At 37.5% G+C, this 19069-nt stretch overlaps 1 protein-coding gene and 1 long non-coding RNA gene across 2 annotated transcripts in view; one reads left to right on the top strand and one right to left on the bottom strand.

The window, feature by feature from the left end:
• LOC134730293 (uncharacterized) overlaps window positions 1–19069 on the bottom strand; it is a 462039-nt gene that overhangs the window by 8348 nt on the left and 434622 nt on the right. The gene's annotated exons all lie outside the window — the stretch shown is intronic.
• The window catches only part of DCHS2 (dachsous cadherin-related 2), a 271974-nt gene that overhangs the window by 236480 nt on the left and 16425 nt on the right, over window positions 1–19069 (top strand). Inside the window, exons 16-18 of the mRNA XM_024928710.4 lie at window positions 3085–3236; window positions 15943–16073; window positions 17919–18205. Coding sequence (XP_024784478.4) covers window positions 3085–3236; window positions 15943–16073; window positions 17919–18205 — 570 coding nt within the window. The remainder of the gene's footprint in view (window positions 1–3084; window positions 3237–15942; window positions 16074–17918; window positions 18206–19069) is intronic.

Raw genomic sequence — 19069 nt, 5'->3', positions numbered from 1 at the left:
GTGGGGTAAGGCGTTTACATGGCATGCTAGCATATTTTCTGGACAAAACCTGCAACAGTTCTTTACTGTGCAGACACCTTCACCTCATTATATAAAAAGACCCCACAGTGGCTCACAACTGTAATCCCAGCACTTTGGGAGGCCAAGGCAGGTGGATCACCTGAGGTCAGGAGTTCGAGACTAGTCTGACCAACATGGTGAAACCCCATCTCTACTAAAAATATAAAACTAGCCTGGTGTGGTGGTGGGCACCTGTAGTCCCAGCTACTTGGGAGGCTGAGGCAGGAGAATTGCTTGAACCTGGAAGGCAGAGGTTACAGTGAGCTGAGATCACACCATTGCACTCCAGCCTGGGCAATAAGAGCAAAACTCAATCTCAAAAAAAAAAAAAAAAAAAGCCTTTCTTTTACTGCAATTCCAGTTTCTGATGCACATATCCATGCTGTTGGTGAAAACAAGACCAATAGAGTCTCAGCTGCCTTGGAGTTTTAGCTCTGTGCCCCTACACCCCATCCAGGATATCTGGGATCCCCTAGGCTATGACTGCAGGTGTATTTTGTTTTATAGCAGCCTGATTGCTCTAGTCACTAACCTGTTCCAGATGTGATGTCTTTACCCTGGTTTCAGCCATGACTGAGATGTTTCAGAAGAAAGAACATTCACTTTTCCAGTCTTTATCATCCCTGCCCAGTGAGGCTGATCAGTGGGGATGGCAGATGCCTCCAAGGCCACCTTGTCACAAGAGGATCCCCACACTGGGGCCCTGCATCGTTTCACTTCTCTGTCCCAAATGCTAACTAGGGTGGAGCTAAATTGCTCAGTGTGAAATAAGTGAAGGCAAAGACCCATATAAAGCCCAGGTGCACTGAATGAGAGAGCCTGACCCACCGGCGCTTCAAATTATGGCAGACTTGTAGAAGGCTGAGTCAGGGACAGATAGAATGAACTTTGTTCTTTCCATTTTTCAATCACTGAGTTCCCAGGAAGCTAGCACTACCATTCTGCTGTGTCCTGTTCAGAAAATTAGAAATTTTCTGGAGCTCATACCAATTGTGGTGGTTGCTTCCTGGTTTTTGCCCCCACACTGCTCAATGCCCTCCTTTGGTTACAGCCCCACAAACTTCCTTTGAGGGTCTGACCCTCTGTAGATGCAGTCCTGGGGGGATTGTCATCAAGATATTGACCTGCCTCCCACTCCCATCCCGCCAAAGGTGTGGTGAACTGCCTTGCTTCTCTCAGTCACACAGACTTTCTCTCCCTGAAATTTGAATCTTCAGTGAAGGGACACCAAGACAGAGACAAATTACAGCCAATTCATCTTGATGACAACAACTCAAAGAAGCTGTGCTTTACATTCTCTAGAGCCACTCAGGCTCTTGTATTCACTGGGCACTGTCTTTCTGATACATCTCTCCCCGGTTGGGTTAGCACTACTTAAGATGTGCCAGTACCCTAGAACCATAGCTGATAGACCACCCAGAGATACTCTCTGTAGCACTTTTTATTTTTTGAGACGAAGTCTCGCTCTGTCGCCAGGCTGGAGTGTGGGGGCGCGATCTCGGCTCACTGCAACCTCTGCCTCCCAGGTACAAGCAATTCTCCTGCCTCAGCCTCCTGAGTAGCTGGGACTACGGGCGTATTGCCACCATGCCCAGCTAATTTTTGTATTTTTAGTGGAGATGGGGTTTCACCATGTTGGCCAGGATGGTCTTGATCTCTTAACCTCGTAATCCACCCGCCTTGGCCTCCCAAAGTGCTTCTGTAGCACTTTTAAATGTATGGCTCCAAGGGATATAGTGGACTTTGATGCAGACTGGTTTCTTTTCTTGGTGATCCCAAAGGAAACTGCATATTGCAGCCTTTCGGTCCCAAGAGCTGTCCCGTCTGATGAGCTCCTGGATACTGCACCTGGGTCACTCAGGGTCCCCTGAGAACTCTGGCAGCAAAGTGAAGGATAAATTGAGATGGTAGGAAATTAGAATGAAAACCCACTAGGACATTCATCAGTATAGTAGCCCAGGAGAGAGATGACAGGGGACATGAGCTAAGACTAAGGCTCAGGGGCATAGAAGATATAAACAAGTAAAAAGTAATTAATTAATTTGTCAACTTGTTCTTAATCAAGATATCGAATCCACTAACATAATTGGTTTAGTGATTAAAGTTTATTGCAAAATGATAGAGAATGATGTAAAACTTCTGTTTTATCCTCAACACAACTTTGATAACTCATCAAATACATGATCAGGATCTACACTTCTTAGCACTAAATCTAGGTTTTGTTTCACTTGTTTAATGATCCCTTTAAAATGAAACTTTAGGGCCAGCCACAGTGGCTCACACCTGTTATCCCAGCACTTTGGGAGGCCGATGCAGGTGGATCACTTGAGCCCAGGAGTTCAAGACCAGCCTGGGCAAAATGGGAAAACCCCATCTCTACCAAAAAATACAAAAATTCGCTGGGCATGGTGGTGCATGCTACTTGGGAGGCTAAAGTGGGAGGATCACTTAAGCCCAGCAGGCTGAGGCTGCAGTGAACCATGAATCACATCACTGCACTCCACCCTGGGTGACAGAGCCAGACTCTATCTCAAAAATAAAATAAAATAAAACTTTAAGTACAATATAAAAAAATTCACACCTGGCCAATTTTATAGGTAATTCTTTAAGCAGAAAAAAAAGAGCAAATGAAAAAAAATTATCACTATGTGGAGATTTCCCATAACATTTTTTCCATTACTTGTGCTAGCATGAATTCATATACACTATTGGAACTCTCCTATTCAAGCAACTTAGATGTTTTTAAAAATATTTCTTCTCATTGCACAAAATTATACCTCAAAAACATGTACCATGTCTACTGAGAGCTATTTGAAAATTCTTTGGATGAAGAATTTCCCACATCACTCAGTTTATCATAAAGTTAAATGTAAGCTTCAGTTGTCTGTTGGTATTTCATTTAATCATTGTTTTTAAAATATGTTTGACAAGCTGTGATTCTTTCTTAATGCATGTCTCTGAAAAACAGACTGAACCCATATTGCAGAATAAATCTTATCTAATGAAACAGTCGATTCCTCACAGGTTTTTGCTACCGACCTGGACAGTGGTTTGAACGGCCTGATTGAGTATTCTATTCTGTCTGGCAACCAAGAAGAAGCATTCCAGATTGATGCACTGAGTGGTGTGATAACAACAAAAGCGATTCTAGATTACGAGCTCACCAGCTCCTACAGGTTGGTCCAGGGTTCAGATCCATTGGCTCCATTTATTCTGCCTGCTTACTGACAACATTGCTGTTTTGTTCATAACTTCCGGTTACGTAAGCTTATTGTAAAATGTGTTATCCCTTTGATCCAACTTGTTGATATTCTCTTTGATCTACTCTTTTTGATATTGAAAATAGTTTCAGCCATTATTTGTATTTGGAAAAAGTGATTAAAATAGCAAAACTTTAAGGTCCCTTCTAGTTCTAAGATTTTATGAATTTGTGATGCTATTAAGCCCTAAATGGGGGACACTAAAAAGATAATGTTTGTGAGATGTCTAATGAACTAGAGAGCCCTCTGCAGGTGTTTGTTGTTATTGTTTTTTTAAAACGTGAAGACTGAGGGATACCTTGCTTTTTGATTCTTTATTCTTGCATGTGAAAGTACAACACTGTCTTGAAGGTCCTGTTGCAGTTCCGTGTTCTAATAGAAATGATCTTATTAAATGCATACATTTAACATTAAAACTTTGTGCCTAGAGCCTAAGATATGCCAGCCTTATACAGAATTCAACAAAGGAAATAATAATAGTGTTTAAGTTTTCTTGGTGTTTAAAAAAATCAGTGCTACAAAAGACTAGACTTATACAGAGAGACAGTGATGGGATCACAAATTGTGGAAGCAAAAGGCTTTTTTTTTTTCCTTTTCTGAGACAGAGTCTTATTCTGTCGCCCAGACTGGAGTGTAGTGGCACAATCTCAGTTCACTGCAGCCTCTGTCTCCTGGATTCAAGCAATTCTCCTGCCTCAGCCTCCCAAGTGGCTGGGATTACAGCCGCCTGCCACCATGCGTGGTTAATTTTTGTATTTTTAGTAGAGATGGGGTTCCACCATCTACCAGGCCAGGCTGGTCTCAATCTCCTGACCTCTAGTGATCCACCTGCCTTGGCCTCCCAAAGTGCTGGGATTACAGGCATGAGCCACTGCGCCCAGCCAGCAAAAGACTGTTAAGAATTCTAAAATATCCATGAGTGGGGACTGCTTAAAGAATTAGCAAAACCCTGGAATAGAATACTATGAAATACCATGAAGCTGATTTTACAAAAGAAAGAGGCATAACTCTATGTGCCGATGAGGATGGAGCTCTAGGATATGTGACTAAGTGAAGGCAGGAACGAGACCCACTACCATGCTTATCCAGCATGCCTGTTTGAGTAAAAGCACACCCGCATATTGAGAATGCTTCTGGAAGAAAATATAAGAAACCGTTCACCTTATTTGTCTCTGGAGAAGCAGTCAGGCAGCCTGTGGTCCAAGAGAGGCTTAGCTCTCTTACTGAACATTTTAGTATGCTTTAGATAGATGTTGTATTTTTGGGTTTTTCCAAAAGGCCTTGCTCATACTGTATTCTATTTAATCCTCGCAAGCACCTCATGAGGATGTTAAGGTGGGCATTTTCTTATTTGCTGATAAGGCAACAGAAATACAGTGGCTTGCTCAGGGTCATAGGATAATTTGAGGTTCAAAAGTGAACTTGCACTTAAGTATTCTGCTTCTAAGTCACAGTCTTTCCACTGCAGAGCTGCAGAGCAGACATCCTGTCTAAGGAAAACACAGGTACAGAATACCAAAGACAGTGAGTGTCAGTATGCTTCTACACCAGGCTACTTTTATGTTTTATGAAAAAATTATAATATGTGCATGTGGTTGAGCAATGAGAGCTGATTAAACTGGAATTCTGGAAAACCTCCCAATGCTAAAAATTTAAATGTTTAGTTTTTTGTTTAATATACTTCGAAAGTATTTTGAAAGTTTAAGACTTTATCCTGTATTAGCTATTATAAATTTTAAAATAATATTTTAGCATAATAGCTATTGGTACTTATTGTTTAGATATATTAAAACCTATTCCCTGCTACATTGTTTCTATAGTAATTGTTTAAGCATGAAACTTTTCTCCTCTTCCACGGATGACTGCAGATAAATCTCAATCTAATTGAGTGATTACAAATTCAGGAATTATTAAAGGTCTGCCATGTTCTAAGAACTAAGCATTTTCTGATTTTAAGGACTTTCTGTCACAGTGTTCTTCTTACTCAATGGAACCTAATTAACAATTAAATCTAATTTCTTTCAACTTTTTCCTATTTGCGTCATGGTTTCTATGTTCACAATATTAAATTGGTCCCAATATTAAAAAGTGACTGTTTCACATTGCCATGAAGAATTTAACTCTAGGCTTGAAGAAGCAGGAACTGAGAAAAGTTGAACCCCCTACACACTGCCACAGAGAGATACACACAGGTAACAACACACACACACTCTCTCTCTCTCTCTCTTTCTCTCTCTCTCTCCAGCATCACCAAGGCAAGGAATTATTTTAAACCTCCTTCCTCCCTGGGCTCTCCCCACGCCCCGCCCCCCACCCCGCACAACACCTGTGGCATGGCTTCTATCCTTTAGTGCTTTTCTTGATATTTAAGGCAATAAGAAATAAAGGAGGATTTTCCCTAGTCTGCTACACCTTTAGTGAATGTTTTGGAAACAGTCTCATTTAGCTTCCAATTTTTTACTTTTGAAGTATTGCTATTTTGTCCGATCAAGGAAAGTATCCCAATTCCAGCCCTTTGTTTTAAAATATAAAACATTTCCTCAAAAAAATAGAGCTACCATACAATCTAGCATTCCTGCTCCTAGATGTATACCCACTAAAAAGAAATCACTATATCGACAATTTATTGCAGTAATATTCACAATAGCCGAGATTTAGAAGCAACCTAAGTGTCCATTAACAGGTGAATGGATAAAGAAAATGGGATACAGATACACAATGGAGTATTATTTAGCCATTAAAAAAAAAAAGAAGAATGAGATCCAGTCATTTGCAACAACATGGATGGAACTGGAAGTCATTATGTTAAGTGAAATACAAACATCACATGTTCTCACTTATTTGTGGGAGCTAAAAATTACAACAAATGAACTCAAGCAGATAGATAGGGAGTAGAAGGATGGTTACCAGAGGCTGGGAAGGGTCAGGGAGGATTGAGGGGAAATGGGGATGGTTAAAGATTACAAAATATAGTTGGAATGAATGAATAAGACCCAGTATTTGCTGGCACAAAAGGGTAACTATAGTCAAAAATTTAATTATACATTTAAAAATAACAAAAAGAGTATAACTAAAAATAACTAAAAGATTTGGATTGTTTGTAACACAAAGGATAAATCCTTGAGGTGATGGATACTCCATTTACCCTGATGTAATTGATACACATTGCATGCCTGTATCAAAATATCTCATGTAACCCATAAATGTATATACCTACTATGTACCCACAAAAATTAAAAATTGAAAAAGAAAAGATTTCCTATTATATTCTTCAATTTCCAAGACTTGGGCAATTTAACCTTTAATTAGTGATGCATTTTTTAAAATAATAATAAAACATAAAACGGAAAAAGGGAGATAGTATCAGTCATGATTCTACTAAATATGAATGTATTAAATAATTTTTAGTTTTCATATTAAGCCACATAGAAGAAAATTCAGTGGAAATTCGATGACAAATTATAAAATAGGCATTAATTTCTGTTTGATGTTTATGAATATACAAAAAGGTATTTATCAAGCATGAAGCTGGGGACACAAAGACAAATGCAAGAGCCCTTGTTCTCAAGGAGTTTGAAAATCGAGTCCTGGCCGGGTGCAGTGGCTCATGCCTGTAATCCCAGCACTTTGGGAGGCTGAGGCGGGCAGATCACCTGAGGTCAGGCATTCAAGACCAGCCTGGTCAACATGGCAAAACCCCGTCTCAACTAAAAGTTCAAAAATTAGCCAGGCATGGTGGCGGGCTCCTGTAATCCCAGCTACTCGGGAGGCTGAGGCAGGAGAATCGCTTGAACCCGGAAGGTGGAGATTGCAGTTAGCTGAGATTGCACCACTGCACTCCAGCCTGGGCAACAAGAGTGAGACTTTGTCTCAAAAAAAGAAAAAGAAAATCAAGTCCTAGTAAAATATATAGCAGAAGGCAAATTAATAATCACAATAGTTGCCATTTATGGAACTCCTGCTTCACATTTATTATCTAATTGAATTCTTGTAATAGACATGATTTATAAAATAAAGAAATGGGAACTCAGAGAGGTAAAGTGGTTTGGCCAAGAATCCGAAGCTAGTACATGGTAGAACATGATTCTAGCCGATGTGAATGATTGCAGGGCTTATTTTATGATGTGAATGAATCTTAAAAGTATATGCATGTACATTTACAAAATAAATAAATATTCAAGGCAAGCAGTTATTTTCAGGAGCAATGCTATAACTCCTCAGTGTATTCTCCATTGAATGCTCATTATGACTGTGGGAGAAAGCAATTTTACAGGCAACGTAGGAAATGGACTGAGATGTTAATTATCTTTTTCAAAATACACAATTCATGAAAAGCAAAGCTGGGATTGGAATCCCAGTCTATTGATGCCCTGAGAAAAAGGGAATAAAAAGGATTTGGGGCCAAAGGCACGGGAACGTGAAAGTGTTTGGTATGTTTGGAAGTAGCAAGTAGTACAGCACACCAAAGAAGCAACTAAGTTTGGGGTAATGAAAGAGGCAGCAGGCAAGTTTTGAAAGACTTTCTGTGTCTCATAGTGGAAACTAAACATTATTCTGCGAACTACATACTACTATAAGCAGTTGAACGAATGTTTGTATCTTTATTTCTAAAGACACCTCATAATGGATGCACTGCAAGAGAGAGAACTAGCTTAGGCCAACAAGCTGAGCTAGACTGCAGCAATGAAAAGTCTGTTACATGGATGGTGCAGTGGGGACAGAAGGAAGATACATACTAAAATATTGATTCAAATATGGAATCCATAGGAACTTGATCACCAATTGAATTTATCGAGCAAGAAAAGAGATAGAATGGTTCTTTTTCTGCTTAGGAAAGGAAGGGAGAGGAACAGATGGAGATTATGATTTTTTTATTCTGGGTATTTTGAGGTGGAAGGACCAATACAAGGACAAAAGTAAAGATACCCTTTTGGCAATTGAAAATAATAATCTGCAGCTCAGGGTAGGGGTCTTCACTCAAGATATGGATTTGAGATTCATCCAGGGAAAATGTGTAAAATGAATTACCTAGGGAGAATATGTAAAATGAGAATTGAGGAGTGGTGACTTATCACCACCTCAGGATTCGGCCGATAAATAGGAACTGCAAAATATATTTAGGGAATAGAAAGATCTAGAAAAAGATAATATCATGGAGACCAAGGGGAGAGGTTGGGCTGAATGAAAGAAGACTTCAAAATATGTTTGCATTAGAATCACTAAAAATACAGTCATCTCTCAGTATCCATGAGGTATTGGTTGTGAGACTCTCCACTGCATCCCTCCCACTCCCCCATACAAAAATCCATGGATGCTCACATTTCTTATATAAAATGGCATAGTATTTGCATATTACCTATGCAATCCTCTCATATAGTTTATTTATTTTAATTTCAAATTTTATTTTAGTTACAGGAGACGTGTGTGCAGGTTTGTTACATAGGCGTGTTGTACCATGTAGTGAGCACAGTACTCAGGTAGTTTTTCAGCCCATGCCCCCTCCCTCCCTCCCTCTCAGCAGTTCACAGTGTCCATTATTCCCATGTTTATGTCCATGTGTGCTCCATGTTTAGCTCCCATTTGTAAGTGAGAACATGAGCTATTTTGGTTTTTTTGTTTATGTGTTAATTTGTTTAGGATTATAGCCTCCATCTCTATCCATGTTTCTGCAAAAGACATGATTTTATTCTTTTTTATGGCTGCGTAGATCACATTTTCTTTATCCAATCCACCATTAACAGGCACCTAGGTTGCCTTTTTGCTATTGTGAATAGCGTGGTGATGAACACATAAATGTATGTATTTTTTGCTCTAATGATCTACCTTCCTTTGGGAATATACCCAGCAATAGGATTGCTGGGTCCAATGGTACTTTGTGGCAAGTTCTTTGAGAAATCTCCAAACTGCTTTCCACAGTGGCTGAACTATTTTACATTCCCAACAATGTATTAATGTTCCCTTTTCTTCACAATCTCACTAGCATCTTTGTTTTTTGACTTTTTAATAATAGCCATTCTGACTGGTATCTCATTATGTTTTGATTTGTATTTCTCTGATGATTAGTGATCATGAGCATTTTTTTATATGTTTGTTGGCTGCTTCTGTGTCTTTCTTTGAAAAGTGTCTGTTCATGTCCTTTGCCCAATTTTTAATGGGATTATTTGGGTTTTGCTTGTTGATTTAAGTTCCTTGTAGATTCTGGATATTAGACCTTTGCCAGATGCATAGTTAGTGAATATTTTCTCTCATTCTGTAGGTTGTCTCTTTACTCTGCTGATTATTTCTTTTATTGTGCAGAAGCTCTTTAGTTTAATTAGATCCCATCTGTCAATTTTTGTTTTTTGTTACAATTGCTTTTGAGGACTTAGCCAAAAATTTCTTGCCAGGGCCAATTTCAAGAAGGGTATTTCTTAGGTTTTCTTCTAGGATTTCTATAGCTTGAGGCCTTATATTTAAATCTTCAATTCATCTTCAGTCAATTTTTGTATATGGTAAAAGGTAAGGATCTAGTTTCATTCTTCTGCATCTGGTTAGCCAGTTATCCCAGTACCATTTATTGAATAGGGAGTGCTTTCTTCATTGCTTGTTTTTGCTGGCTTTGTCAAAGATTGAATGGTTGTACGTGTGTGGTTCTATTTCTAAGTTTTCTATTCTGTTCCATCACTCTGTGTGTTTGCGTTTATACCAGTACCATGCTATTTTCATTACTGTAGCCTTATAGTATAGTTTGAAGTCAGGTAATATGGTGCCTCTGGCTTTCTTCTTTTTGCTTAGGATTGAGTCTGTTTAGGCAGAAAATAAGTATTCAATAGATACATAAAGATTAAAGATTTTGATCTAAGCATATTTTCTTAATTTGATTTTTTATTATTATCAAAGTAATATATACATTTTTAAAAAAATCAAATAGTGTATAGAGTGTAGATGAAAGTCAGCAACCACTGCCTCACCTCTCCCAAGGCTAAAGCCCTCCAGAAGCAGACACTATTAACTGATTTTCTCTGATATTATAAATACAAGTATGTAATAATTTATAACTTTAAACATTATCTCTTAACTTCCTGTTATAATATAGGTGTAAAATCCTTACTTTCTCATGCTCCAACTCTTTCTATATTCATATCACTGTTTTTCATTTAATCAGTAATTAGTGTTTATATTATATGAATCTATTCATGTTTACTTCATAGTCAAATCATATTATATGTTTTTTTCCTTTTATCACTACTCCTCAAGCCCCCAGTTTCTTTCTTGATTGCCCAATTGGCTATATCTATGCACTGAATTCCTTGTAAATATCCCATAAGCTCTGTTATCTGCATCTAATTTATCCTCTAACTGCCTTTCATCAAATATTCTATCAAGCCCTCTTTTTTCATGAAGACCTGGTTCCTACTGCTTTATGCCCTCTCCATCTAGCATGAACAGTTTGGGTTAATAAACCTATTGCAAGGCTGAGATCCAATAACTTTGGTTTATAGCTCTCCTAGGTCAGGCCAGCGCTTCCAGATCCCATGTCTTTCTCTTCCAATAGATTTGCAGGAAAAGGTGCCACAGAAGTAAATTATCTGAGCCTTTGCATGTCTGAAAATGTCTTTATTCTACTCTTTCATGTAATATATGCAATGGACAATACAGAAGTTGAAAGTATCTTTTAGAATTTTGAAGACATTGCTGTGTTATTCTCTGAAACCCAGTGTTGCTATTAACAAGTCTGGTGCCATTCTAAGTCTTTTTTTTTTTTTTTTTTTGAGACGGAGTCTTGATCTTCGCCCAGGCTGGAGTGGTGTGATCTTGGCTCAGTGCAACCTCTGCCTCCCAGGTTCAAGCGACTTTCCTGCCTCAGCCTCTCAAGTAGCTGGGACTACAGGCACCCACTACCACACCCAGCTAATTTTTATATTTTTAGTAGAGATGGGGTTTCACCAAATTGGCCAGGCTGGTCTCGAACTCCTGACCTTAGCTCAGTGCAACCTCTGCCTCCTGGGTTCAAGTGACTTTCCTACCTCAGCCTCTCGAGTAGCTGGGACTACAGGCGCCCACTACCACACCCAGCTAATTTTTATATTTTTAGTAGAGATGGGGTTTCACCAAATCGGCCAGGCTGGTCTCGAACTCCTGACCTTATTATGATCCACCCGCCTCAGCCTCCCAAAGTGCTGGGATTAAAGGCATGAGCCACTGTGCCTGGCCACCATTCTGATTCTTTTACTTTGTATAATTTTTCCTTCTCTCTAGAAATTTATAGGTTATACTTATCATCCATAGTATTTTAAAATATGATTGCATATTTTGATGTGGGTTTCTCCTTGTGCTGTGTATTCAGTGTTCACTTTTAATAAAAAGACATATTTCTTTTAATTTTCTTGTATTATTGAAAAGGAAAATTCATTGAAAATTTCCTCCCCTTTATTTAGTTTTGTTTTGTTGTTTTGCCCTGTTTCATTTTCCTGAATCCTATTCAATTAGGTATTGGATTGCCTAGATGGATTCTTTGTTAGTTATATTTTATTTTTTACTTTCCATTTATTGTTTGTGTGTGGGTTTAGTTTTTGTTGTTGTATTTTGGGAAGATATTTCCTGAATTTTAATCTTCTAAAATTTCTTTTTTATTTTCTAATTAAAAATTGAGAGGATATTATATACTTGTTTTTACTTCTAAAAGCTCTTCTTTGATGTTTGACTTTTTAAATAATATCCAACTCTTGTTTTATGCATATGTTGTCTTCTGATATCTCTCCAAGGTATTAATTAGAATTGTTTTAAATTTTCTTTTGTTCCTTTCAATATCTGTTTCCACTGGGTTCCTTTTTTTTATTTGTCTATATTGAGCTCTCTTTTTCATGGTGAAGGCTTTCTGTAAATAAGTGTTGATTCTTAGATATAAGTGAGGCAATGTCAAAGTCATTAGAACCTCTGAGTGGGCTAGAGGGACTTGACTAGCACACTTTACTTTCAAATGCACCACAGGGGAAGTCGACTATTTTTCAGGATGACATACAAATGGCAGTATATGGAGTTTACTTTTCTTTGGGAGGGGACTTTCAGTTCTCCAGAGAAGGTCTTTCAATATTACTAACCCCAAGTATGAACCAAAGGCATTATTTGGCTGAGAATGCGGAGTAATGGGCAAGAGGGACAAAACTACCCTGTATTTAAAATAACATACATAATCTTTCTATTTAAATAATCTGAATTTAAAATATTCTTCCTATTTTTATCTCAATACCTCACTGCAATTTTTGCCATGTCTTGAGCCTCTCCTTGGTGACCTGGGAGCAACTCTGCTCCTCACGTATCTTTATGCTCCTCTGAATGCATTTTAAAAGATTTCTTTTAGAGTGGTTTTAGGTCCACAGCAAAACTGAGAGATGGTGCAGAGATTTCCTGTATATCCCTGCCCACACACATGCACAGCCTCCCCTGTTATCAAAATCCCCACCAGAGTGGTGCATTTTGATGAAGCTACACTGACACATCATTATCCCTCAGATTTACAGTTTTCAGTGGGATCCACTCTTGGTGTTGTACATTCTGAGTGGATTTTAATCTCTGATTTCCTTTGGCCCACTCATCTGCAACCACTCTTCAATCTGCTCGTATCTTCCAGAATTTGTTGATATTTCTCATTCATTTCACCCACTAATATCTTCCCTCATTTTTTAGCTTTATGGACTTATAACTTATTATAAAAGGTTTTTGATATCATTTTAGAAGAATCTTGAGAGGAAGGGAAGATAAAACCTGTGTAGTCAGCTTGCTGTCTTTAACCAGAAATCATAGTTTTTCTTTTCATAGTTATTTCTGCTGGTGGCTGATATTTTATTTTTTTTTCAGAATTTCAGAAGGATTAGAAAATTCCTGCTAGATGTTTAAGATATAATTGAGAGTTTTGAAAAATCCTCTACCAACAAGTTTAGTACTTGTTAAGACAATCAAAAAGATCCTTCCTGGTCAAAGGCCTTATTTAAAGTTTAACATGGTAAAAGAAGCTTCCCATTGTTGATAGAATAGGAGAAAAATGCTCTGAATTTAAAAGGCTTAGAATGGGCCTGTTCTAAATCTGGTCAGTTTCATTTATTGTCTCTAGTGATAATAGTAATCAGGGCAACAGTTGTGGAACATGGAGTGAGTTAGAAAGGCTACAACCAACAGTTTCACAACTGCGAAAGAGCCATCATAGATGGCTTAAAGTCTTGCAGAGGTTGTGTACAGAATATCTGCACATCTACCTTCATATTTTTTTATTTGTTCTTCAAGTCATTGAGAAGCCTTTTCCTTTCCCATTTATTTTGATGCTAAACAACATATTTCTCTCCATATCAAAGAATCTCACTTCTTTTTAATCTGACAAGACATTATGTAGGATGCCTGAAGTTGTAACATTGTGAAAATAACGGTAATTATGGCTACAGTAGAACAGTTAGTAGAAACTTAACTTTGATGTCTTGGCTGAGACTTTAGATGACATTGGAAGGGGCAAGCAGCAGGGGAGAAAGCAGTATGAGTTGATTATTTTTGGTAAAATATTTCCATATGTATCTGACTGACATTCATACTAACAAAATAAACTTTCAGCATATAATTATTCCAGAAGTTAGGCTCCAGAAATGTGAGATTCAGGTGGTTGTTCTACTAATATTCCAACTCTGATAATGCAGAAGGCAGCCTGTGTTCTTCATGAATAGTAGATAAGCCCTGATGATTTAATATTAAGTGGAATTCAAACCAAGAAGGAGTTGATGTTTATTTCATGTCATTTTTAAATTTAGGATTGGAAAGAGAAAGAACATTCATCAAGTGAACGTTCTAACAATGAAAACAAAGTGAAAGTGTATCAACTTTCAAGACATAGTTTCTTAAAAGGTGGTTCCCACAACTAGCTGAGACTAATTCCACTTCTGAAATAAAGAGCATCTTCTAATTAATAACTCATTTTATTACTCAGCCACCCTCCTAGCCTTCATCGTGTTCAGAGCGGAGTGAAAAATAAGCCAATAATTATACATTAGAATGTGATATATACACAATAAGAGAGGTATGTTCAACAAGTATCATGAAGCACAGGTTTCCAGTTGACCAACACATAAGCCTGAATCCCAGCTCTGTCATATAATATATGTATAACCTTGGGGAAATCTTGAGAAACCAACATTCAATACTTACTATAGAAAAGCAAATAAGGCAGCTCCCTGCCCATAAGAAACTTACAGAAGAGGCAGACAAATATGTTATTAAGAAAAAAGAGTGATGATTGCTATGGCAGAAGAATGTACAGGGTGCTATGCGAATACATAAAGGTGCATTTAAATCAAATGAAAGGTCCATGACAACTTCACAGAGATGTGAGATTTGAAAAACCAAGAAGGTGTAAGGGCTGAGATTCCATGTAAAAGCAAGAACAAAGAAGTTTATGTGAACATGTTCAGGGGTTTGGATAACCTCTTAGAGACATGGAGAGCCAAAGAAGAGTTTTAAATAGGGAGGTCAGGTTTTCAAATTAGGATCTTAGTTAGAGCAATTGAGCGCAATATAGAGGGTGGATGGAACAAGAGGAGACTCACAGTAGGGAGGTTGGTAATTTATCAGGTCCTCCTGGTGAGAAAGGATACAATACATATAGAGCATTCCAGGTAAAAATGGTGAGGGGCTGAGGCTACAGGGGACTGGCTTGTCCAGGTTTGCCTGGGACTTTAGTGGATGTAGCCCTGAAAGTCCCATGTCCAGTTTGCCTGGAGTATCTTGGTTTTAAAAACACTGCAAGTCTCATGTCCCAGGAAATTCTTCACTCCCAGACAAAGCAAAATGTGCTGATTACCATACATGAGGGCTCTGAATGTAGGAGTGAAATGGCTGGGGACACTAATCCAAGTGACATCCAGGAGGTAATACCGATAAGATACATAATTAGTTGAACATTGGAAGGGTGGTGAGAGAAAGGGAGAAGTTGAAGACAGTAACAAGGTTTGTAGTTTGTTTGATGGAGAAGCTCATTGTAGCATCATCCAAGAGAAATTAAATTAGTCTATGTAAATTCTTTCAGATCATGGACTTTTACCTCTACTTCACAATCCTAGCCAATCATGCATCTTCTGTAAGTGTGTTCATCATAGCGGTGTCCTGTCTTATTTCTAGCATTTCGATTGATTTGCTATTTGGATCCAAAAATATCAGTACAAAGCAATCTTTTAGTGGCTACATCTTTTGTTGGTTCAGTAAGATGGAAATATGTAGCAATATCCAGACCAGGGCATGGCAAGGTGGAAACAGTCTACTTATCCAAAGTACAGGTATTGGTGTTTCTATTTTTTAAGATTATTCTTCACAGGACAGGATTGAATTTTACAGTCTGGCTCTCCGAAATGGTCCATTTTGACATTAATGCCTCATGATCCCTGGCAGCTTGCTGGATTTGGTTCTCTGAACATGCCAAAAATAAATAAATTTCAGAGTACCATTCTTATGAAATACATTTTAAATGATGCCATTTAGAAAATCCAAGAGAGAAATAAAAGTAGCTAGTCAGCTCATTTTAAAATTTTCAACTAGATATTTGATATTTATGTTGTTTTTCTAATTCCTGGATGATGAATCACATTCTTTGATTCTTTTTCCAAACCAGCTTGATTGTCCAAGCCACAGATAAAGGGATGCCCAGGCTTTCTAATACGACTGTAATCAAGGTACAGGTGACCGATATAAATGACAATGCCCCAGCTTTTCTCCCCTCTGAAGCAGTGGAAATTACAGAAGGTAAGTGTGACAATTTGGCATAGTGGTTTTGATTAACTTGTATAATATCATTTACTATTTTCTTTAGCCAGACACTGTATTAACATGAGTGCTAATCCTCAACAACCAAGCAAACTAGATCATTTTTGTCTTCATTTTGCAGAACAAAAAAATGGATGATCATAAGTTAAATATTAAATGTCAAAGGAGTAAAATGTTAAAGCTGAGATTTGCACTCAGATCAGCTGGAGGCCAAGTCCCCATGCTCCAACCATCATCCCTTATAGTATCTGTTTATAATGCAGACATTTCTTACAAATTATATCTACTCTATGAAGAAGCATATTTTGTTGACTGTGATAACCACTGTGAACCTCCTCTAAGAAGAATCAGCATTCATAACTCTGTCAGTCTTTTCAGGATACGAACAACAACTAATTAGTGAAGTGAATTAGATGTTTATTGCACAAAGCCATCATTTTTCCCAGAATAACCTTATCTTCAACGTTTGTACCACACTAATGGTAGAGGTTGAAACTAGAAATTTTTAAGTGAGATGCTGGTTAAACTTCATTATTTGGGTCTGTGGGTTACACAATGGTCCCGTAGTCTGTGGACCCAAAGTTGTCCATGGTCAATGGCTGCATTGGTGAAACATAACCTAAGTCTTTATAGTTGAAGATGAAAATAACGGTGACCCTCGCTTGCCTCTCTACTTCACTCGTAATACTACATTAATTCCTAAAATGTTTCTAACATTTTATTATGTTCACTTTCTAAACAAATTACAACCATAACCTCTCACAGAGGGAAATATTCCAGACATGTCTATGCATAGAGATATCTACAAATATTACAGCCTACAAATAAAATAAATTCTCCAGTTTTGCCTTTTGCATATTCGATATATTTTCATTTGATTTTATTGAAGGATCTATTTTTCAGCACATGCAATTAGTGTTAAAATATAGCAATGGGCCTAATATAAATATATCACAAGAAGAAACTACATAAATCAAAACATACTGAATAGGGTACGGTGTGGTTGGTGCACATCGAGAGTGTTCAAGCTTGAAAATGGAAAATTATGGGTTTCATATACAATGGAACTATTCTGAGCATCTTGGCATATTTTTTCTAGCTGTACCATATCTGTAAGCTTAAAAACGTCCCTTTCACGGGCTGTTTAGGCTACAGAACATATGTGGTGAGTGAGGCATTGAACATTTCATCTATTTTGTAATTTTTTGGTGAATAATATTTGAGATTTGCTTTCCTCACTAGTACTATGTAGACTTTGTTTTTCTATAGTCTTAATAATTTTGAGAGTCAGATTTAAGAAAAGGAAGCAGTGTGTGCACCACTCCAAAATAAATAATTGCACAAAAATAAATATAAGGAAATAAGTATCTAATTCGGACATTAGTGCCCAAATATTTAAACCTGGCCTGTTTTTGAAAATGCCATGTTTTGTATTAATGTCCTGAGTAATACCTTTCATCCCATTCATATCCCCCATGAAGATATGATTTTGATACAGAAAGTGTATATTATAAATAAGTGGCTTAGAATGTTTCTTGGTACTGGAATTGTGTTGTAAGCATATAATGAAAATAATGTAATATAAAAATTGAATATACCCTACCTCCTCAATTCCCTACTCAGTGGTAAATTTTCACTTTTATTGGTCTCGTAAATTCTTCAGAGTTTTTGTTCAGTGCATAATGAGCTTTGTATGAGAAATCAAGCCAAGAAAGAGCAAATCATATTGGACTTAGAATAAAAATACTTGGATGGAACTACTAAAGAAATGTATTTCAAAGGATGAATTTTAATGGAGACTGACACTGGTCATGACTATTTCAGATTCTTTGCCTGGTGTAATTGTGACTCATGTGTCAGTTCATGATGTGGATTTGAATTCAGCTTTCATATTCAGTTTTGCCAAAGAGAGTAATCCTGGAACCAAGTTTGCTATTGATCAGAACACTGGAGTGGTGGTGTTGGTGAAAACATTGGATTTTGAAGAAATGACTGAATATGAGCTGCTCATCCAAATTTCTGATTCAGTGCACCACACAGAGGGAGCACTTGTAGTCCGTGTGCTGGATGTCAATGATAATCCACCAGTGTTTTCTCAAGATTTCTATCAGGTAAAGGGCTTAAAGAGATGCCGAAACCAAAGCCAAAACTAGAAAGAATAGAGAATAATGTAAGTCTTCCATCGCCGATAGACTAATTCAGATAGACAGCATTCACTGTTTGTAGTGCCTAAGTTAACGCTGCAGGTTTTACACTTAATATCACGGAGTCTATAAGTACATATGGAAATGAATGTCTCATTCGGTTTAGTTTACTACATATGTATTTTTCTTTTTTTTAGTTTTTAGAGGTTGTAGTCCAGTTTGTCATGACAATTGGAACCTGCCTAATATTTGCAAACCACTGATAAGATTGTTTGCATTATCTGCAGTTAATTTGGGAAAATTCTTTCTTTCATAGGCATATTTTTGGAATGCATTGATTAAAATTTTACAGAAAAAAAATCACGAACAAAACTATAAAGTGGAAATTTTAGCTTTTAGAGCATAATATATGTTTATAGAAGTAAGGGCAAGGATAGCATTCAACTCAATACTTGCAAATGGACTCCAGAACTTTTGAATGTAGCAAATGCAAGATTTAAGTGTAAACACAAGGGGAGGGTAACCTAAGTAATGATCCCCTGTGAAGGCTTGCTTGAATTAATGCCATGCATGTAATGGAATAATATATTAGTGAATGTATTAACTATTTTCTGCCTCATAGAAATAGTTTAGAAGAACTTTTTTTCATAGTAAAAAAAACTGAATAAAATTATTTTTAAAACTTATATTTTTCTGGCCAGGCGTGGTGGCTCACGCCTGTAATCCCAGCACTTTGGGAGGCTGAGGTGGGCGGATCACCTGAGATAAGGAGTTCAAGACCAGCCTGGCCAATGTGGTGAAACCCCATCTCTACTAAAAATACAAAAATTA

This window comes from Pan paniscus, chromosome 3, assembly GCF_029289425.2.
Source record: "Pan paniscus chromosome 3, NHGRI_mPanPan1-v2.0_pri, whole genome shotgun sequence".
Lineage (NCBI taxonomy): Eukaryota > Metazoa > Chordata > Mammalia > Primates > Hominidae > Pan > Pan paniscus.
This window is presented reverse-complemented; position numbering and strand designations above follow the sequence as displayed.